At 35.1% G+C, this 23,541-nt stretch overlaps 1 protein-coding gene across 2 annotated transcripts in view; it reads right to left on the bottom strand.

Annotated features, from left to right (window-relative positions):
- The window catches only part of LOC150093032 (dual specificity protein phosphatase CDC14A-like), a 382,808-nt gene that overhangs the window by 282,453 nt on the left and 76,814 nt on the right, over nucleotides 1-23,541 (bottom strand). For both annotated transcript variants that reach the window (XM_090413766.1, XM_090413767.1), the window contains one exon: nucleotides 11,894-11,969. In XM_090413766.1, the coding sequence (XP_090269892.1) occupies nucleotides 11,894-11,969 (76 nt within the window). The remainder of the gene's footprint in view (nucleotides 1-11,893; nucleotides 11,970-23,541) is intronic.

Raw genomic sequence — 23,541 nt, forward strand, 5'->3', positions numbered from 1 at the left:
CCTCTTTCTATAATAGTCGATGTTTTGACCTCTATATCAAGGTCATCATCAATAATACATATATATGAACAATATACAATATGCATAAGCTTTAGTATAACTGTTTTGATAACTGTTTACATTAGCTTGACCTCTGATGAGAGAAAAAGAGAGAGGAAGAGTTAAAAATAAATAAATAATAATAATAAATTATTTAAATTAAGGGGATATTTAATCCCACATTATTTCAAAACCGAATAAGAAAACTCTTAAGATAGAAATCAAAGAGTTTCATGCCGAATATAGCAAACTATAAAAGTTCGGCAAGTCCAAGCTTGAGCAAACACCTGGGTGGTACAATACCGGGCAACTCGTTGTAAAGGTGGATAGGTAGACCAAATCAGTGAGTAGGTAGACCAAATAATACCAAGATTATATGATAATAGCTTTAATACTTTACAGTATGAGTTGTCAAAAAGGCGCACAGATAACTTAATAAAATAAAGAGCCAAAAGGCTTCACTACAGCTATTATCACTATAATCTTGGTATTATTTGGTCTACCTACTCACTGATGAGACCTCAATAAAGGTTGAAACCTGTCTGGGTAGTGACCTATCTCCCTTAATGTAAAACAACATACATCTCCTAGGGGATGAGTTTTACATTAGGGCAAATACTAAGAATAACGATCCTAGCTTTATCCACCTTTACAACGAGTTGCCTGGTATTGTACCACCCAGGTGTTTGCTCAAGCTTGGACTCGCCGAACTTTTATAGTTTGCTATATTTGGCATGAAACTCTTTGATTTCTAGCTTAGCGTTTTCTTATTCGGCTTTGAAATAATGTGGGATTAAATATCCCCTTAATTTAAATAATTTTAACATCGCCAAAGTGAAGCCTTTTGGCTCTTTATTTCATTAATAATAATAAAGTATGATAAAATATAAATGTTAGATTAAAAAAATGGTATATATATATATATACACATACATATATGAAGTGGAACTGCATCAACTGCACCTCAACAGTCCTGTTATCTTTAGGTTCTGTCCACTGATCAGGGTTTCTTATGTTGGGAATCTGCCACTGTGCTGTTCTGAATGCAATATGGGTTGCAGACGGACTCTTAGAATTGCTAATTCATCATTCTTGTTCAGATAAGAATGATGAATCAGTATCACACAAGTGTCCTTGAATTTTCTTTCAAACCAAGTTTGGGTGCAATGTAGGGACTTGGTGCCTTTCCAATTAATTCTATGAAAGTTTGGAGTGTGCGGTCAGAAAGGCCCATTTTACTATAGTGAAGGATTTAATGTGACATTTGGTTCATCTTTTTTTTAATGGAACTGCACATCCTGTTTTCCTTATACAGAGTAAATTATACATGCACTATAACATAAATGAAGGAAACTGAGTATGCTTTTTTTAATGCTGTAGGAAGTTTGAATGCTACCTAAAATATTGTATTCATGCAGTGTTGTATTTTTTTTCTAATATTACCCTAATTATGGTATGGTTATGGTATTTTTGTAATCTTTTTTATTTTTCATAGCATTATTGTGAAGGATCTTGTGAACTTTTTTTTTTGTTATAGCTATTCTTTATTAAGGTTTGGTTAATAATTTCATATTAATTTAACACCTACTACTACTACTTCTTCGTTTATGATCTCTTGTGCTATTAAGTATCGAGATTTTGCCAAAGAGATTTCCATGCCATCCTGTCCAAGGCTTGTTGTTTTGCTTCTTTCCAGTTAATTTCCTTCTTTTCTAATTTTTCTTTAATTTCCTTTTGCCAACCTTTCCTTGGTCTGCCTATGTTTCTTTTCCTATTTTCTGGCATTCGTATACTGTTTTTGCTATTCTTCCTTCTTCCATTCGATTACGATGTCCAAACCACCTCATTCAGGCTTGTGTTATGAATTGGTTCAGAGGTGCAACTTGAAGGCTGTCTCTTATAGTTTGATTTCTTATTCGGTCTAGTCTTGTTTTTTGTGCCACTTTCTTAAGGTATTTCATTTCGATTGTTTGTAGTTTATTTGTGTTTCCTGTTGTTAAACACCAAGACTCGCAACCATAGGTTAATGTTGGTAGAAACACTGAATGGTAAACTGCCATTTTGGTATTCTGGGTGACTTCTTTCTTATCTAGGAGTGCACCTTTCATTGCATAGAATAGCTTTGTTCCCCCAGTTATCCTGTTGTTAATTTCTGTGTCGTCTACCATCTTCTTGTATATATGATCCCAAGTATTTAAAGAAGTGGATTTGTTCCAGTTGATGGTTCTTTATTTTTATTATGTGTTCTGGTTGGTTTCTAGATATGATCATTGTTTTAGCTTTATTTATATTTATGGTCATATTCCTTTTCTTCGTTTCTTCATACCAAATGTTGATGTTGTGCTGCAAATCTTCAGCTTTATTTCCTAGAATCACTATACATCATCTGCAAAAGCCAAGTGTGAAATCCTGGTTTCTTTCAGTTTCCTGTATCCTAGGTGGAACTTTTTTGTTTTTGTTTGGCATGCCTTTAAAATTTCATCCATTACTATAATGAAGGAAAGGAATGAAGATTTGCCTCACTCCCACATTTGTTTCAAATTCTTTTCATCTATTATTACAGGTTCTTACATAATTTCTGTTACTTTTGCAGATGCTTTGTAAGGCTGCTATTAAGTTATCTTGTATCTTGTTTTTCTTTAATGTTTGCCATATCAAGTGTCTGGGAACTTGGTCAAAGGCCTTTTTGACATCTATAAAACATACATGTAGTTCTTGTTTAAGTTAAGTTAACTTAACTTAAACTAAGTTTAAGTTAACTTGTCTAAGAAACGATATGGGATATTACATCCCATATCGTTTCTTAGCCGAATAAGAAACTCAAAGAGTTTCATGCTGAATATAGTAGAAACTATATAAAGTTCGGCGATTCCAAGCATAAGCAAATACCTGGATACTGCAGCAACTGACCCTAAAGGTAGTGCAAGCTGCGGCAACTCATGTATAAGGTGGAGCAAGCTCCGATCACTATTCTTGATATTTACCCATAATGTGAACTTAGCTCCTAGGAGCTGTATTTCTGTTCAACATTATGAGAGAAGGTCACTACCCAGAATGGTTTCAATCCTTACTGAGGCAATACTCATGGAAGGGTTGTAAGTTCTGTTCGCTACAAACTTGATATTAACTAGGTCTACCTACTCACTGATGAGACTTCAATAAGGGTTGAAACCAGTCTGGGTAGTGACCTTCTCTCATAATGTTGAACAGAAATACAGCTCCTAAGAGCTAAGTTCACATTATGGGTAAATATCAAGAATAGTGATCGGAGCTTGCTTCACCTTATACATGAGTTGCCTCAGCTTGCACTACCTTTAGGGTCAGTTGCTGCAGTATCCAGGTATTTGCTTACGCTTGAAGTCGCCGAACTTTATATAGTTTCTACTATATTCAGCATGAAACTCTTTGAGTTTCTTATTCGGCTAAGAAACGATATGGGATGTAATATCCCTTAACTTAAACAAGTCATATGTCACCGAATTGAAGCCTTTGGCTCTTCATATATCTAATAATACATGTAGTTCTTTTCCATATTCCAACGTTTTCTCTGATATTTGTCTAAGACTGAAGATAAGATCCTGCGTTCTTCTATTTTTTCGAAAGACATATTGCATTCCATCCAGTGTATCCTCTATTTGGTTCCTAAGCCTCTCTTCTAAAATATGGACATACAATTTTCCTGGAATGCTTAAAAGCAAAATTCTTCTATGGTTTTCACATTTACGGTTGTCTCCTTTCTTAAATATAGGGATTATTGTTGCTACTTCCCAGTCTTTGGGAATAATTTTCTTTTTCCATAAGACATTGAATAGGTGTATAAGAAATTTTATGGCTTTCATTCCTAAATTCTTTACCATTTCTGGTGTTATTTGGTCATGGCCTGCTGATTTGCCCAGTTTTATTTTATTTATTGCTGCTAATAGTTTATTTTCATGTATTTCCTCACTTTGATCTTCTATTTTGCTTGCATGTCTTGCTCTTAGGGTTCTATTTTTTCCATGTCCTGCATGTTCCAATAATTCTTGGAAGTAGTGTTTCCATCTTTCCATGATGTCTTCAGAATTTCCGAGTAACTTTCCATCCTTATTTTTGATAAATTTCATGGGGACAGGACATTCTTTCTTTGACCTCATTCCTCTTAAAACATTATAGAAAAGTTTTTGGTTTCCTTTAAAATTTTCTTCTAAAACAGCATTTCTCAACCTTTCCAAGCCCAAGGACCAATAAAATGTCTAAAACAATTCTATGGACCACTAAGTTACAGAGGCGTAGCTGGGGGGGGGGGGGGGGGGAGATAAGCCCCTGGCAGCACTTTTTTGGCGTTTAAGAAATCTTGCCATACTGTCTATAAAACAGCAACTGAGTGATGAAATAGACTTCGACAATGTCATCGACGAGTTTATGAACAGAAAAGCAAGAAAAATAACATCTTAGAACATTCAAAAAAATTTAAATACACAGTGCTTTTAATTTCTTTCCCTATTACATCGTTTTGACTTTTTTGTAATCTGTTTAAAAACCAACGGGAATTACCACCATTTCGGAAAAACTGTGCGATTTATAACAAAATAAATCTAAATGCATGTTTTGAATACCATCATTTTTTTTTTATGCAAACCCCAACTCAACATCACCAGAGTTAAAGATCAGTACTATCAACATAAGAAGCCTGAATGGCAAAGAAATGGAGCTAGCTGAGGAATTAGATAAATACCAGATCGACATAATAGGGGTGACTGAAACAAAAAAGACAAAACTGGTGAGATCTTTCTGAGCAATAAATACAAAATGTTATATTCAGGCAATGACAATCAAGGAAAAGAAGGAGTAGCCATAGTATTCAACACAAAATACGAGGCAAATCTTCTTGAATGGCAGTCAGTCTCAAGTAGAGTAATGTGGGCAAATATGAGAATGGGGAACTGGACAATGAGACTTATTTGTGCCTATGGTCTCACAGAAGGTTCTACTAAGGTAGAAGTGGAGGAATTTTTTGAAGCTTTAGAAAAAGCAACTGACACAATGAAAAAGGAAAAGTTGGTCCTTGTTGGGGATCTAAATAGCAGAGTAGGAAATGATTGTGAGACATACAAAAATATTTTGGGAAAATTTGGAGAAAAGAGCAAAGCTAATAATAACAGCAAATATCTGATGGATTTCTGCTCAGGACATGGACTGGTTATTACTAACACCATGTGCCAACATAAAAATGTGCACAAATTCATATGGAGAGAAGAGGCAAGGAATAAGAAAAGTCTCATTGACTATGTTATTGTTGATAGTGATGTTTTCTCCCTGGTGCAGGACACCAGAGTGTACAGAGGATTTGAAATTGGAAGTGATCACTATTTAGTCTTGAGCAGGATAAAACTTAATTTCCTATTGAAAAGAATAACATGTAAGAAAGTTTTAAAGCGAATAAAAGTTGAGCAGCTCTCAGATGTGAACTGTAGACTAAAATACACAAAGATTTTAAATTGTACATATTTGGTCTAATGTATTAAAATTAAGAACTTTTATTGCTAAAAGACCATAAGATATAATGATAAAATATACAAAGAGCCAACAAGTTAGCAAACAAAGTTTGTGCCTGAAGAATCTTCAGGACTGAGGCAATTCGTGGTAAAGGTGGACCAAGCTTCACTCCTTGTCTTAGTATCTCCCATAATGCAAAGCACATCTCCTTGCAGACATATATAATGCTATGTATTAAGGGAAGAGCCACCAACCGGTTTTGACCTTTATTGAGGTCTCGTCAGTGGGAACCAGACCCAGAGGTGGTGATATCAAGGTGGAAGCAATGGAGAAGTCATATTTACCTTTATCCAAGTGTAAGCAAACTTTGTTTGCTTACACTTGGATAAGGGATTAAACTAAATTTATGATAGCACTAAATTACTAAGTTAACATCATTAATAATGTATAATGCTATGCATTAAGGGAAGGGCCACTATCCAGACCAGTTTCAACCTTTATTGAGGTCTCATCAGTGGGAGCCAGACCCAGAGGTGGTGGAAGCAGTGGAGAAGTCATATTGGATAAAGGATTAAACTAAATTGGATAAAGGATTAAAAAAAATGATTAAAACTTACACTTGGATAAAGGATTAAACTAAATTTATGATAGCACTAAATTACTAAGTTTACATCATTAATAATCTATCAACAATTTTTCTCCAAATAAGTCTGTTGCTTGTCAGCTCTCCAATTATTGGCATATTTAATGATTCATTCTTCTAAAGCATTTCTGGTTGAATCAATCTACCTAGACTTTGGTCTGCCACTGGGTCTTTTCCTGCCATCTTGGCATCAAACACCTGTTTTGCTAACCTTTCCTCTCCCATTCTCTTTAAGTGACTATACCTAAGATTAGCCCTACTCACTCATTCTTGAACAAATAATGTCAAGTTCCTTTCTAATGTCTTCATTTTTAATGATTCAGCAAATGATGTCATCTGTTCAGGCCTCTAATATTTCTAAGAACTCTCATATCCATGATCTCTAGGTGCTCTATTTCTAACCCAGCCATTATATCATAATTTAAAACTGGTTTGAATAGTGTCGTGTATGCTCTTAGCTGCTTTGCTTGTTCTTGTTGTTTATTTCCAGATTTAACTTGTCATCTTCACTAAAAACTGTTTCCTAAATAGCTGAAATATTTTATTTGTTCTATAGGTTTTCCATTCAGAATGCAGCTAAAATTTTCTATGTTCCTGCCTATTTTCATAGTTTGGTCTTTTTATTGCTGATTTTCATGCCAAATTTCTTACAGCTGTTATTCAATTTAGTTAGAAAATCCTGGAGACTTGCACTAGATGTGTTTCAGGAGTACAACACATCTGGATAAAGCAAAGAACTAAGTTTGACATTGCCAATTATAATATCAGGTTCAATTCCACTTTTTTTCATAATGCATTCCATATAGATGAATAAGAGTGAAGATAATATGTATTCTTTTCTTACACCTGATTTTATAGCAAACCATCTTCTTGTATTTCCTTGAATTCTAACTTCTGACTTACAACTTAAACATAGACTATGTATTCTCTGTATAATATTACACCTGTAACATTATACAGAGAAAGCTTTGGAAAGGTTTTCTCTGGGCATCTTGTCATATGTTTCTTCCATTTCCTTGTCATATTCTCATGATTTCTCAACTATTTGTTGTAAAGTGAAAATCTGATCCTGACAACTTCTATTTGGCCTGAAGTCAGTGTGTTCTCCCAGTTCCCCGTCCACAATTTTTCTCAACTTCTTTTCAGATATGCTTGCATGAATCTTACCTGTAACACTTAGTAGTGAAATCTCTGTAATTTTCACACTCAGCTTTATTCACTTATTTTTTTTTATAGATGGGAACTATGAGAGCTATACTCAATCATCTGGAATTCGACCTTCTGACCAGGCTCTCTGAATTGTACAGTGTACTCACTGCAAAACTTTTATATATTTGAGCATTTCTGGTAGAATATCATCTACTCCAACTGCCCTTCCACATTCCAAGTTTTTGACAGCTTTTTCTACCTGAAGCATTGATGTTATTATTATTACATGACACTCCAAGGAGTCCATAGACTCATCGAGGGAGGACACCCACTCTACAACTCTCCATCTCCACCACTCAATCCACCAACTACACCATCTCCATCGACTACCCATTACCACTAGTATTTTCACAGACAATCACAAACATCCATACCCATGGCAGGATTTGAACCCGCAGCCTTTTGGCTGGAGAACGGATATGCTAACCACTTGGTCAACTAGGCCAGCATATTCCTGTTTATATGTGTGGATTACCATTTTCATTTCTTTTGAAAGTTTTTTTACTGTGGTTCTGTCACTTCTTGTTTCATTTAACAGTTTTTCAAAGTAATTACTCCAGATATCCAGGGTATCCTTATCCTCAGTTTTCATGTCACTTTTTCATCTTTGATCCTTTTATAGTACTCTTTCCTCCATTTCTAAGCTTTTTCTAATTGCTTCCAAAATATTCTGCTATCTTCCTGATAATCATCTTCTATATTCTTACTGAAGTCTTCTCATGTCTTTTGTTTAGCTACTTTCACACATGGCTTAGCTGTTACATTTTTCTCTGTCTTCTTTTAGCTCATCTACTGACTTATTTACTAGGAACTTTCAGTATACTTTCTTCTTTTCCAAGACTACGTCCTTAACTTCTTGTGTCCACCATGGCATTCTTAGTTTTCCATTCTTGCAGAAAACTTCACCATATGCCTCCCTGCCTAAATCAGTCTTTGTTGTTCCGTAAATCGTGGATAGCTTTCTTATCATAAGGAGTAATATTAGGTATTGGTGGTTTTGCTGAAGCAAGAATAATTGTACTATTGAACCTAATAGCATTTGCTGTAGCCTCTTCCAGAGGCTACAGCAAATGCTATTAGGTTCAATAGTACAATTATTCTTGCTCTTCCAGAGGCTACAGCAAATGCTATTAGGTTCAATAGTACAATTATTCTTGCTCTTCCAGAGGCTACAGCAAATGCTATTAGGTTCAATAGTACAATTATTCTTGCTCTTCCAGAGGCTACAGCAAATGCTATTAGGTTCAATAGTACAATTATTCTTGCTTCAGCAAAACCACCAATACCTAATATTACTCCTTATGATAAGAAAGCTATCCACGATTTACGGAACAACAAAGACTGATTTAGGCAGGGAGGCATATGGTGAAGTTTTCTGCAAGAATGGAAAACTAAGAATGCCATGGTGGACACAAGAAGTTAAGGACGTAGTCTTGGAAAAGAAGAAAGTATACTGAAAGTTCCTAGTAAATAAGTCAGTAGATGAGCTAAAAGAAGACAGAGAAAAATGTAACAGCTAAGCCATGTGTGAAAGTAGCTAAACAAAAGACATGAGAAGACTTCAGTAAGAATATAGAAGATGATTATCAGGAAGATAGCAGAATATTTTGGAAGCAATTAGAAAAAGCTTAGAAATGGAGGAAAGAGTACTATAAAAGGATCAAAGATGAAAAAGTGACATGAAAACTGAGGATAAGGATACCCTGGATATCTGGAGTAATTACTTTGAAAAACTGTTAAATGAAACAAGAAGTGACAGAACCACAGTAAAAAAACTTTCAAAAGAAATGAAAATGGTAATCCACACATATAAACAGGAATATGCTGGCCTAGTTGACCAAGTGGTTAGCATATCCGTTCTCCAGCCAAAAGGCTGCGGGTTCAAATCCTGCCATGGGTATGGATGTTTGTGATTGTCTGTGAAAATACTAGTGGTAATGGGTAGTCGATGGAGATGGTGTAGTTGGTGGATTGAGTGGTGGAGATGGAGAGTTGTAGAGTGGGTGTCCTCCCTCGATGAGTCTATGGACTCCTTGGAGTGTCATGTAATAATAATAACATCAATGCTTCAGGTAGAAAAAGCTGTCAAAAACTTGGAATGTGGAAGGGCAGTTGGAGTAGATGATATTCTACCAGAAATGCTCAAATATATAAAAGTTTTGCAGTGAGTACACTGTACAATTCAGAGAGCCTGGTCAGAAGGTCGAATTCCAGATGATTGAGTATAGCTCTCATAGTTCCCATCTATAAAAAAAAATAAGTGAATAAAGCTGAGTGTGAAAATTACAGAGATTTCACTACTAAGTGTTACAGGTAAGATTCATGCAAGCATATCTGAAAAGAAGTTGAGAAAAATTGTGGACGGGAAACTGGGAGAACACACTGACTTCAGGCCAAATAGAAGTTGTCAGGATCAGATTTTCACTTTACAACAAATAGTTGAGAAATCATGAGAATATGACAAGGAAATGGAAGAAACATATGACAAGATGCCCAGAGAAAACCTTTCCAAAGCTTTCTCTGTATAATGTTACAGGTGTAATATTATACAGAGAATACATAGTCTATGTTTAAGTTGTAAGTCAGAAGTTAGAATTCAAGGAAATACAAGAAGATGGTTTGCTATAAAATCAGGTGTAAGAAAAGAATACATATTATCTTCACTCTTATTCATCTATATGGAATGCATTATGAAAAAAAGTGGAATTGAACCTGATATTATAATTGGCAATGTCAAACTTAGTTCTTTGCTTTATCCAGATGTGTTGTACTCCTGAAACACATCTAGTGCAAGTCTCCAGGATTTTCTAACTAAATTGAATAACAGCTGTAAGAAATTTGGCATGAAAATCAGCAATAAAAAGACCAAACTATGAAAATAGGCAGGAACATAGAAAATTTTAGCTGCATTCTGAATGGAAAACCTATAGAACAAATAAAATATTTCAGCTATTTAGGAAACAGTTTTTAGTGAAGATGACAAGTTAAATCTGGAAATAAACAACAAGAACAAGCAAAGCAGCTAAGAGCATACACGACACTATTCAAACCAGTTTTAAATTATGATATAATGGCTGGGTTAGAAATAGAGCACCTAGAGATCATGGATATGAGAGTTCTTAGAAATATTAGAGGCCTGAACAGATGACATCATTTGCTGAATCATTAAAAATGAAGACATTAGAAAGGAACTTGACATTATTTGTTCAAGAATGAGTGAGTAGGGCTAATCTTAGGTATAGTCACTTAAAGAGAATGGGAGAGGAAAGGTTAGCAAAACAGGTGTTTGATGCCAAGATGGCAGGAAAAGACCCAGTGGCAGACCAAAGTCTAGGTAGATTGATTCAACCAGAAATGCTTTAGAAGAATGAATCATTAAATATGCCAATAATTGGAGAGCTGACAAGCAACAGACTTATTTGGAGAAAAATTGTTGATAGATTATTAATGATGTAAACTTAGTAATTTAGTGCTATCATAAATTTAGTTTAATCCTTTATCCAAGTGTAAGTTTTAATCATTTTTTTTAATCCTTTATCCAATTTAGTTTAATCCTTTATCCAATATGACTTCTCCACTGCTTCCACCACCTCTGGGTCTGGCTCCCACTGATGAGACCTCAATAAAGGTTGAAACTGGTCTGGATAGTGGCCCTTCCCTTAATGCATAGCATTATACATTATTAATGATGTTAACTTAGTAATTTAGTGCTATCATAAATTTAGTTTAATCCCTTATCCAAGTGTAAGCAAACAAAGTTTGCTTACACTTGGATAAAGGTAAATATGACTTCTCCATTGCTTCCACCTTGATATCACCACCTCTGGGTCTGGTTCCCACTGACGAGACCTCAATAAAGGTCAAAACCGGTTGGTGGCTCTTCCCTTAATACATAGCATTATATATGTCTGCAAGGAGATGTGCTTTGCATTATGGGAGATACTAAGACAAGGAGTGAAGCTTGGTCCACCTTTACCACGAATTGCCTCAGTCCTGAAGATTCTTCAGGCACAAACTTTGTTTGCTTACACTTGGATAAAGGATTAAACTAAATTTATTATAGTCTAACCAAGTGAAAAAAAAAAACTTCCAACATAGTGCTATTATAGTAGCCTAACACTCTTGAGGGTATCAGGAAATTGATTATAATATATCAATGATGTCATGGAATTAGACTGAAATATGAGTGACAAATAATCATTCGATGACTAGCCAACTGCACGCTTAACACTCGTGTGCATACAATAATTAGGTGTACCTACAATTGGTACCTAAAGGTATCTGAATGCACATTTCAAACACTTGTTGCCAACTATATAAGAAATATCTTTAATATATCATGCAAACCTAAAAGAATTTCAAATTAAAGAACATTTGCAAAATATGAGCAATAAAAAAATGTAAGTAATTAAAAAATGATATCTCTATCACCATGCATGCATAATATGTCAATTTTATAGGAGCATTTTATGTAATAGATGTTAGTACAAAAAATCTAGTCAGTTCTAGATAGATGATAATACTGACCTTTAACTTCTTGTTTAACTTACAGCAGTATCGATACAACATAGCTAAATTGAGAGGTCCGAAATCAGCATAAAAACTGAAAACAAAGATAAATTTTTATTGAAAATGTCTAGCAAGCACATAACAGAAACAGAAATCAACAGCACATTTTTTTTTATTATTTTTTCCTGCATCTTTACATCAAAGCAAAGAAACAATTCATTTAATCACAAAAAAAGAGCTAATCGTTTATTGCAGCTCTTTAAAATTATAATATTAAATTCAAAATACTATGAAACTAATAGATCACAGTAAGTGATTGATAGCCAAAGAGTTTAATACCTACTGGGTCTAGTAATACCAATGGGCTGACACTTTAAAGTGAAGATCATTTCCACAAAAAAGCAAAATTCAAATGGATGTAGTGCTGAGTCAGTCATTTCATAAAAGCATTTTTTTTTAAATATTTTATTTGATGTACTTATAAAATAGAGATGTTTATACCTGTGTCTTCATCTAAAAATGCAAAGAATTATTAATGATTATGATACAGAATATCAATCAACATTACTCCTATATGTCTTAATGTTATTATGTGCTGTGCATTCTCCCAATTCTTTCTTTAAGATGCCTGATGAATGCATTACAATATGTTATTAATTTTCTTTTTACATAAATTTTGGGACAAAAAAGTGACAAGCATGGTTAAAAAAGAAAAAGTAGAATATGAGAAGAGATTGGAAGAGGTCAAAGATAATCCATGGTAATTTTTCCAGTAATCCAAGGTAAAAATAATTACGGCACTTTGACACTAGTGGATAGTTATGGTAGCAGAATAACCATAGCAAATAATATAGTGGAAATTACTTAATGAACACTTCAACAGTGTATATATATCATACTGGTAAAAATAATGCTAGAAGAACTGGAAGTGAATGAATGTGTATGAAAAATGCAGATGTTACTTGGGTTAGATGCTAATAAGGCTGTGGGAATAGATAACATATCATCACATATTTTTAAAGATGCAAAAGAGTTAGTCATGCTCTTGACCCAGTTATTTAGTGACAGTCATGCTATTGACCAGGTTATTTAGTGACAGTCCTGCAACGAGAAAGGTTCCTAAGGAGTGGAAAGAAAGCAAAATAGTACCTCTCCACAAAAAATTTTATGACAGAAGTTTTCAATTATAGACCAGTCAGTATATATATATTGGGGGGGCTGGAAAGTCTGATAAACACCTAGAAGAAAAATGATATTAAAGTAACTGATATAATCACAAGAAAGAACATATCTTAAAACCTTTTAACTCCCATATTTCATCAAATTGTAATAATTTGTTCTTTTAGGATATATAAGAAGACATAAAATTAATTAATTTTTGTTCTAGGTGTTTATCAGAACTTTCCAGCCTTCCCCCCCCCCCCCCTCGTATCTGCAGTTGTGGTCAAAGTATTGGAAAAACTGGTTAGGAATAGAATACAGAATTGGGTTGATGAATATGAGATTCTACATAAGGGAGATTCATATACAGTGATTTTCCTGGACACTCTGCAAAAGTGTTTGATAGATTACCGGTGTACAATATGTAGATGACTGGAATGGATTGAAGATTGGCTTTCTGAAAGATACCCAGCAAGGTTTGTATGATGGAGAAATGTCTCAAAAGGAAGGCAACCAGTGATGTGCCTCAGTGTTCTTGGGCCTCAGCTGTTTAAATTATTTGTTAATGATATTTCATGTTGATTAACTGGAGATCGTCAAATATTTGCTGATGAAGCAATGTTAGATAGAATTATAATGAGCATGCTGGTGTTTAATTCTCTGCAAGAAGATTTGAATAGACATTTTGCTTGGACAGATGAGTGGGGGTTGTAGTTTTAATATTAATAAATGCAAAGTGGTACACTTTGGGATGCAGAGATATAAGGCTACGTACTGTATTGGTGGGGCTGTACTTCACGAAGTGAATGAGATTTGGGATCTTGGGATGATGGTAGACAGTAGACTAAAGTTCCAAAGGCACATCATACTGCTGCAATGATAAAAAGTACATTGATATGTAGGGATAAAGAGGTGATGGTGCCTCTACATAAAGCATTGATACAATCACATGGACTGTTGTGCTCAAATTTGGTCACCTAGTTTTCATTGTGATGGAAACACTAGAGAGGATCCAAAGACGGATGCTATGCAGAGCAGTGAGGAAATATGGATTACAGAGTTTGGTGGGTAGGAGGAAAAGAGGAGGTATAATAGAAACCTTCTAGTTAGTTAAGGGATTCTACCAGATTAATACAGAAGGAATTATAAAAAGAGTAGACATTAAGATAGGAAGAACAAGAGACCATCCCTGGAAGTTGTATAAAGATGTGAAGAGGGATGTGATGAATAGATTTTTTACATGGAAAGTTGTTGGTGGAGAATACATTGCCAGAGTGCATTGTGAATACAGGGAGTGTAAATAATTTCAAAGTTCATTATGATAGACATGTTGCTGGCTGAGTGGGCCTTCCACGATGAGTCTATTGATCCATGGAGATTACTGTAATAATAATCTATCATAAAATATTTCTACCAGAATCACTTACATTTAATTTAAATGTCTTTATTTATAAAATTTTTGGTTATGTTTCATAGTCATTGTCAATACAATTATAGAAATTTATTAAACAGCATTTAGTGTAATATATTTTGAACATCTATTAATGAAAAAGGAGCTATTCTTCTGCAGCCAATAGTGCACATAATATCACATGCTTTCAACTGAATTGTTGCTCTCTTTTTTGCAGTTTCCTATAATTGTATTGACAATGGCTATGAAACTTAGCTGAAAATTTTACAAATAAAGATGTTTAAATTAAATGTGATTCTGGTAATAATATTTTATGATGAATTCTTCCTCTTACATATAAATTTTTAAAAGAATAATAATGATAATATTCTTTATTCTAGTAGTAATATGCCTTCATAAACGTATGCTGATTTTCATGTATACATCTATCTTTCCAGTCTGGTTGGTCAAATGGATAGTGTCACCTTGGGTGAGATTACCACCTTGCTTACTAGAGGGCTAAACTGGCTTTAAAAATTAAAATCTTTGGTCTCAGAGCAGGACTTTCAGACAGATTGACAGTCTTTGTGGGTGCAATTTAAAAAAATAAATAAATAAAATATTTTTGTACAGCTGTAAAACTCAACGATGTAGCAACATTAAACAGACAGGCAGTGACCGCTGAATATTAGATTGATTGATTGGTTGGTATAGATTTTACTGGCACATGGCAGCATTAGATGTACTAACAAAGTGAATAGACTGAGGAGTTCAGGTAAATGCTTACAGCACTAAAACATTTATTATGAGATTCAGTGTGATATTCACTTCCCGAGGAATGCTCATTAGTCTGGTGTTATAAACAGTACTGTCATTAACTAACTAGAGGTTGATATTATGATATAATATGATATTATGCCACTAACTAGAGGTAGGCAAATGACTTCTAATTGTAACATGTTCAATATTCCTGATGTTAACAGCTTGGAGTAGAGTTTAACAGATGATATGCCAGTTATTTCTAGGGCCATTAGGAAACTGTCTGGAGATATGTATCAACAAATAGTTTTGTGAAAATCAAAAGTATGTGAAAAATGCTGATTCTGGGAGTGATAGGGCAACTTCACATTTGGGTCATTCCAAATGAAATCATCAGGCAGTTGAAGCTGCAAAATTTTTGAATCTGATGAAAGCTCTATATTTTTCCTTCCTTCCTTTAGAAAAAGGTAGTTTCTATAAGCAAAAAGGAGATTCGTTCAGGCAACAAATGGCTGGTTAACTGATTCTAGGCAAACACACTCTGGCTCAAAGTCTGTGCCATAATGAATTTCTTCTTTATCTTCTAATTCTCGAGGTTCAAAATATCAAGTGTTAGCAGTTCATTTTTCTCATCTAGCACTACAGTAATTTCTCTTAGCGATTTTAAGATAGATGTTTGCAAACTGATCACAACATTTAATACCATACAAGGGAAAAAAATTTTCCACACTAATAATGTGTAGAGATATTTACAACACTAAGTACAGCTACTCCCACCCTCTATAAAATGAAAAATTCAATCTGCTAGTATCCAAACAATTTCAGAAGTTTCAAGGTCTCTATCAAATCACCCTTTTTCCTCTTGTGTGCTAGTGTCCCAATATCATCTTCAACACTCTCCTCTGCACTCTCTCCACTGTATCAGCAACACAGTACAGATGGGTGAGAAGCTGAGAAGGAATGCTGTGATGAAAGGGAATGAGAGCTAGATTTTCTCATTGAGCTGTATGTGATTGGAATGGCTTTCCTTTCATGATATGGAGTGTAGGTAGTACTAATGAATTAAAGAAAAGATATGACAATTGGTATGAGTAATATGTGGCTTCCTTTGATAAGTCTCTGACTCTCTGGAGGTCTCTGGTTATAATAATACTCTTGACTGATGGCTATAAAGCAAATTGGTCTCATTCTGTTATTTTCATCTCCTCAGTCTAGCCAGCCTTACGAAAATGAAGAAAACCACATTTTGTTGCACATCTTTCACTACATGGACTTTTCAAGACAATTTTAGAATCATGAGTGGTGTGCTATGTGAAATGGGAATAAGAAAATGAGAGAATAAAAAATATATGAATGAATGCTTTATAAAAAGGTAAAATGACTTCCATATCCCTATATATCAATGTTAGATTCAGCATTGAAAATCATCCCCTAAGTTGCATTTGCAATCTCTGCTATATGGCCCCTGAATTCAATTTCCTATATACTAAAACTCCAACATCCCTAGTCTGATCAGTACTTCTAGCATAATCCTGCCAATATAATACACCACTGGATCGACTATTCAGACTTGCATACTGGTTTGAACTAGTTATAAGGTTTAATGGAATGAATATAGAACATGTAAATAAACACAAGTTTAATCAATCCGATATTTTGTCTGTCACTGAGACATTGTTAGTGAAACAATATTAAAATTGCAAAATCACACAAAAATGCACAAAACAATAAGTGGAAAAATTAGACTGAGAGAGTCAAGTACCATGAGGGATATCTTCTGTGGGTACTTGTGGCTAGTCTTAGCTATTAGCTGGGAGGCCTAAGAATGAAAGTTTCCCAAATCTTCAGAAGTTTAATAGAACCATATTTATTAAGATTTTGGTTGTTTTTTTTAGTCCAATATCCCTAACATAGACAAATGCTGGATATAGTATTGCTTCCATACTAAAGAATAAATAACAGATGAATATGACAGTTTGAACAAACAATATAGGGTGGGTATTAATTCTGAGCAACTTGGGAGAACAGTTGCTTTCTGGATCAAGCAATTTATTAGTACTAAACCCCCACACTAAAGAGAATTTTTCTGATGTATTTTTTAGCCAAAAGATCAAAGGCTGTATGTATAAGTGGTATTGCATGCCCATTTTGGTTGGCTGTACTGTCGTGTGGCTTATGCCACATGTGCTACAAAATTTGCATCAACTGACCATATGACTGCATTTTTATTCATGTATGAAAGTATTAAGAGTACATAGCACATCAGAACTCATCTTAATTGGTCCAATGCAATTAATTGCAAGATAACTTTGAATACTTTAATTCACCAATTAATTATGACCAAACCTGCATAGAGTGGGAGATAATGTATTTGTTTAAAGATATATTAGAAAACAATAATGAAAGAGAATGCTATATCTGAATTACTCATAGGTGTAATTTGGAAGAGGAGGACGAAGCTTACCTCCTTTGACTACAATCATATAATCCACAAAAGCTCTGGAAAAAAACAGGACATTCAATAGATCGTCAACACTGTTTCCCCATTGTAAATATGGGCAAAAAAAGTTATAATTATTTATAGAAAATTATATATTAAAAATTTTTTGTCTATATCAGTGTCCTAAACACATCAGTTCACACTTCATGCATGCAAAACAGATTAAACTCAGAAAACAAAAAACAGCAACTTGTGACGAATGACAATGTTCAATTGGATTGGTTGACACAATAACCAATCACAGCCACTGATTTCTGGGTGCTACTATCTCAGCGCACACCCTACCTTGCCATTTAGGCGATTTAAAACTACTGGAATGCTAAGAATTTGACCCACTGCACCATCTGCATCTGTTTAAAGGGCTCAAATATGTTTGTATTTGTGAATGCACACCCAGGCTATTAAAGCAAATGTGATGCAATATTTACAGGTTGAAAAGTGTCCTCTTCATGAAGCATTAGTATATTGTGCTTAATTTTAGGAATAACACAAAGCCAGGAAACAATTAAGGGAGTCTTTAACAGGAATAAATGCAAAAATATAATATCAGAGACATTTCTATTTTTTGTAGGTGATGCATGGCACACCTAGCACACACCCAGAATATACCACCTCTGGTATGTATGTATCAGTTCAATGAAACAAAGTGTAAGATGATGCACTATGTATATACAGAGATGGAAAAGCATTGTGAGAGATTAATGAGGTCAGGGATTTGGAGATAGTGGCAGATGGGAAATTGAAGTTCAGAGAGAATAAAGGATAGGGCAACCAAAAGAGGATGACTGCAAGAGTGGGGAATACAGCTCAAAATATCATCTCAATGTTAAGAAACATACCAATGATTAGGTAAGATGAAGTTATTATCCTTCTTTATAAGATGTCATCAAACACTGAGGCTACTGTGCAGAGATTTGAATGCCTGAATTAATTGGTGATGAGAAAGTGGTATACAGGATCCAAAAACAAGTGAAAGGCAGAATACTCCTTATAAGGATAGAGTGAAGATTTATGGATTATAAAATTTAGCTAATATGCAAAAAATATATGACAGAAACAAACTATTGGGATGGGGGATTATAGAGTAGATGCAAAAAAAAAATTTCCAGTGTATGACAGAACAGGAGAAAACAAAGGATTATCACTGGAAGTTGTGTAAGAACTTGTGTAAGTTAGCAAGATTGTGAGGAACCTTTTTTTTTTGCTTGAAGAGTGGCGAAGGAGTGGAATGGACAGAGCCATCATAAGTAGTTTGTCAGTTAAAGAGTTTAAGGAGAGATGAATGAATAATGGTTAGAGCGGGCTTTCCACAATGAGAATTCAGACCCCATGGAGTTCAAGTGTAATAACAATAATAACTTTAATAAATGTCTGATATGGTCTATTTATTATTCTATGCTATGTCATATAATTTAGTGAATGTGTAAGAGGTACTGCAAATACACTATACGTCCAAATACTTTTGTCAACATAAAAGTATTTGGACGCCTATGTGCCACAAATTTCGGATCCTACAAAATGTGAATATTCTAGGACTGTCTGCATAAGTCTGAATAAAAGGTGGGATGTTCTGCACTGTAATCTATGTCAAAATGCAAATTCAACTGAACTGACAGACTTCCAACGTGGGATGGTAGTTGAGTGTCAAATTAGTGGCCTTTCTGTATGTAACATTATTACCCATCTCAGTATACTGAAATCCACCATTGCTTAAGTCACTCATAGAAGGAAAGTTGATGATGCTATCATAGCATGAAAATGTCCTGAGAGGCAACTGACACTCAACGAGCAAGATTGACGAGCTCTGTCTTGGAATATTCAAGCATCCCACATATCATCAGTGACAGACCTTTCAGTCAACCTGGAAAATGCTGCAGAGACATTTGTCAGCACTAGAAATGTCTGCAGAGAGTTGCATGTCTTAGGTTTAGCATGACAGTACTGCTGAGAATGAGCCACACATAACCCTTTCCTCACACACTAATGCCAAACAATGTTTGGACTGATATCTTTCACACCATTCCTGAACCATAGATGATTGAAAAGGGATTCTGCAGTGATGAATCATGCTTCCAAATGTTTCACTCTGATAGTCCTGTTTGGATCTGGCAGGACTGTATCATTCCAACTGGCAAGTTTGGCAGAGGCGCAGTATGGTATGGGGGGTGTTTCAGCTGGATGGGGCTTGGTCCATTGTGAATGTGCCCAAAACCATGATGTCTGATAACTACCTAGACATGCTGGGCAACTTCATGCTTCTTACACTGTAGAAGTACTGTGGTAGTGATCCTTGCATGTTTCCATACAACAGTGCTCCATGCCATACAGCACTGCATGTCTGAGACTAGTTTCCACTGGCCAGTCCAACACTAATGTGTTGGACTGGCCAGCTCAAAGTCCAGACCTCAACCTTCATCAAACATCTTTGGGATGAATTATAATGCCAAATTTGCTCCAGACCACAGTGGGTAACATCAGCAACAGGGTTAGCTTTGTGTGAGGAATGGAAAAATATTCCTGCTGCGATGTATCAGAAATTGGTTGAAAGTATATCCTCAAAGGACAGTTACTGTCATTCAGGTCAAAGGTGGTCCTGTTCAGTACTAGAAATGTAATTAAAATTCATTTTTTTTTAAGCACAACTAGGTGCCCAAATACTTTTGTAAACAGATCGGATAAAACTATTTCTGTGGAAATGCAGATATCTAAATGTAAGTAAATCAAATGTTAAGAGGGAATATTAAAACTGCCTAAGAGCCATGAATCAAAGAGAAATTTCATGTCAAGGTTGGTGTTAAGAAAAGAGATTAACTAATCAACTTATTCAGACAAAGATGTAAAATCTGGTATGAGTTGCACTGTGAATACTGTAAGTTATACTGTGAATAATGTGAATACTTCCTCGACTCAAGTGAGATGGGAAAAAAAATGCTGTCATCTTCAACTCCAACAGATGGGATGCTGGAGGATGACATTATTAATAATAATCAGCTAACACCTTTTATTCCCTAAAGGGAATAGGTAAGGGCGTTTAACCTATCAGCTTTTGGAGACTGAGTGGACAATTCAATCTCCACCAGTAGCTGGCCCATGACTATCACTAATTATAAGCAGCAACCGATGAAGAGACGGGCAAACAAGTGCTGCCATCTCTTGGTGCCTAACCAAGAGATGGCAGACCTTGGTTAAGACAGTAACATATCCTAACAGGATATGTTACTGTCTGAAATAATGTGGGTTCTACGGTCGATTTTCTTGAGTTTACAGGATGAAAAAACTCACTTATTGTGACAGAGATCGACTAACTCAGGAACTGGTCGAAGACATTAGAAAAAGTTCCTCCAGTCAGCAACTAGACTTGAACTTAAGTCTAGTCACTAACTAGACTTAGATTCAAGCTTAGTCACTTTCTTACATTATTAAGTAAGCTGGAAAATGTGACCTCTATTCCCCAAATAATTGCTGGGCCAGACAAACGGAGATGACAGAACTTCCTGGTCCCAGTAAAAGTGAACTGTGATATGCCAAAAAAGCAGATCTGAATAATAGTAATCTGTCACTTATCTTTCAATTAACCAATCGTTGCATGTTAACCAAATTCTAGGACAGCACTATTCCACTGCACACTTCAGTTAAAACCTTTCAATTATCAGAATGGCAAATTGCCCTCCTGATGCAGTCGGATAAATGGTAGATTACGTTAACAGCAGTTGTGAATAACAGCTTCCCTTTGTCATACATACTGTGGTTAGATTGTAGTTCTGTTCAGCAGGAACAAAACTGTTCACTATGTCAACAGGAAGATAAAAACAAAATGGTGACCAAGTGTGGATCAATGTAAACAATGGCTATAAAGAAAGGAATGTTAGTATAGAAATCAAGTAATACTAAGAGCCAGCATAAAAACCAGAATAACAGCACATAGAAAATATACATGGCTGGCAATGACAAACTTCACAGATATACAGATTTAAGACCACACCTGGATTACTGTGCGCAGATTTGATCTCCCAGGTTCCAAGGGGATAAAGAAGCTGTGGAAAGAGTGCAAAGAAGAGTTACAAAGATTATATCCAGATTATGGGATTTAGATTATGAGGACAGATTGCGAGCATGTGGATTGCAGACTCTGGTTAACAGGAGAAAGAGAGGTGATATGATAGAGGTCTATAAACTTTTGAATGGGTGTTATTACAGCATTTCAAATGATGAAATTTTTTTGTTATATGGAAGGCAGGGAGAGAACACGGGGTCATCCATGAAAGTTAAGGTTGTTCTCAGTCAAGAAAAACCTAGCTCTTACGAGCTAGGTTTTTCTCCCAGAGAGCAGTGAGTGAGTGGAATAATTTGTCCTTAGGAGTAGTGAGTACATCTAGTGTAAATGTTAAGGGAAGGTATGATAGCTGGGTTGGATAATTTACAGCCTCCCTCGATGAGTCCTTGACTCTCTGGAGGTCTCAGAAAATAATAATAATACTCCTTGAGGTTAGAACTTCTCAGTTTTAACCTCAAGAGCATTCAATTCCATCTCCAGTAGCAAAACCTCACCTTTTCCTAACAGACTCAAACTGACTTTTGCATATTACTACTTAGCTCGATTTTCTCAATTACACTTCACTTTGGCTCCTTTTGTCTCAAAAGTATCATATTTGTGCATATTTTATTTGCTCACGGTATAACTATATCACTTAGAATATCCTTTTTATGACCTTCTTTGACTAAAAATCTCTCTCTCTCTCTCATTTTATGAAATTTATCATAACAATGCAGATATTTTTCTTTCAGAATTCAATCTTCACAACACCAACTGGCTTTCCCCTCCTCAAACTGAATAGATAAAGCAGGCAGAAATGCTGAAATGTTTGCTATCACTTTTGCTATGTTTTGCCTAAAACATTTTCCTGCTTATCGATTTGCTTGTCCAGATTTCTGCCTTACTTATGATCCTTCAAAATACACTGTGAATGTCATACTCCAGGTAACTCAGACAACAATCTAGTGCCGGTCTCCTCTCCCCAAGAGCACCATTCACACAGCCACTTTCACGCAAATGTTGTCTGTCATTATAAGAAATAAGTGGGATGACCTTCATAGGATCTATGCCTCATTCCCTTGGTTGGATTACTAACTGTTTTCAGCCCTCTGACTCAAACATATGCACTGAACATATCAACGAAAATAATTCATATTGGTATGGAAATATTTATTCCCATTCCACTCTAAATTCTCATCATATCTAAACCATAGTCTCCAAAAGGTGCATACCAAGGCCAGTACATACCACAACTGGCTTTCATCCAAATCTCTATCCACCAAGGTCCCAAAAAACTATCAACATATCCAAATTTGATTTTGAAAGGACTAAATCAGGAAACTATCATCCTGTCCAAAGTCTTCTAATCTCTTACCAAAGCAAGAGACTAGAAGAAAGAAAGTGAAGGGTATTATGGATCCATCCATATTTTATAGCCAAATATAGACTTAAGTTTCAAAATTTACCAGAGAGCTCATAAGAATGTAACCTACTGTATTGGAATTTCCTTGGCATGTACTATTTAAAAGATACAAACTCTGCTCAGAAGCTTAAATGTTTGCCTCTTATTAATACTCTTAGGCAGAGCTCATGCCTTTTAAGTAGTGCATACCAGGGCAACTCCGATGCTGTAGGTTATACTCTCATAAGCTCTCTGGCAAATTTTGAAACTTTTAAGTTTCTTGCTATATTTAGTTATAAAATATGGATGAATCCAAAATATACGACACTTTAATATCTTACTTATACCAAATTAAAGCCTTTTGGCTCTCTATACTTTAGTCATTAATGAATTAGTTTTAATGTTATTTTATTCTTAGGGT

This window comes from Typopeltis vanoorti, chromosome 24, assembly GCF_054136105.1.
Source record: "Typopeltis vanoorti isolate ZY-2024b chromosome 24, IOZ_Tvanoo_1.0, whole genome shotgun sequence".
In the NCBI taxonomy this organism is placed as follows: domain Eukaryota; kingdom Metazoa; phylum Arthropoda; class Arachnida; order Uropygi; family Thelyphonidae; genus Typopeltis; species Typopeltis vanoorti.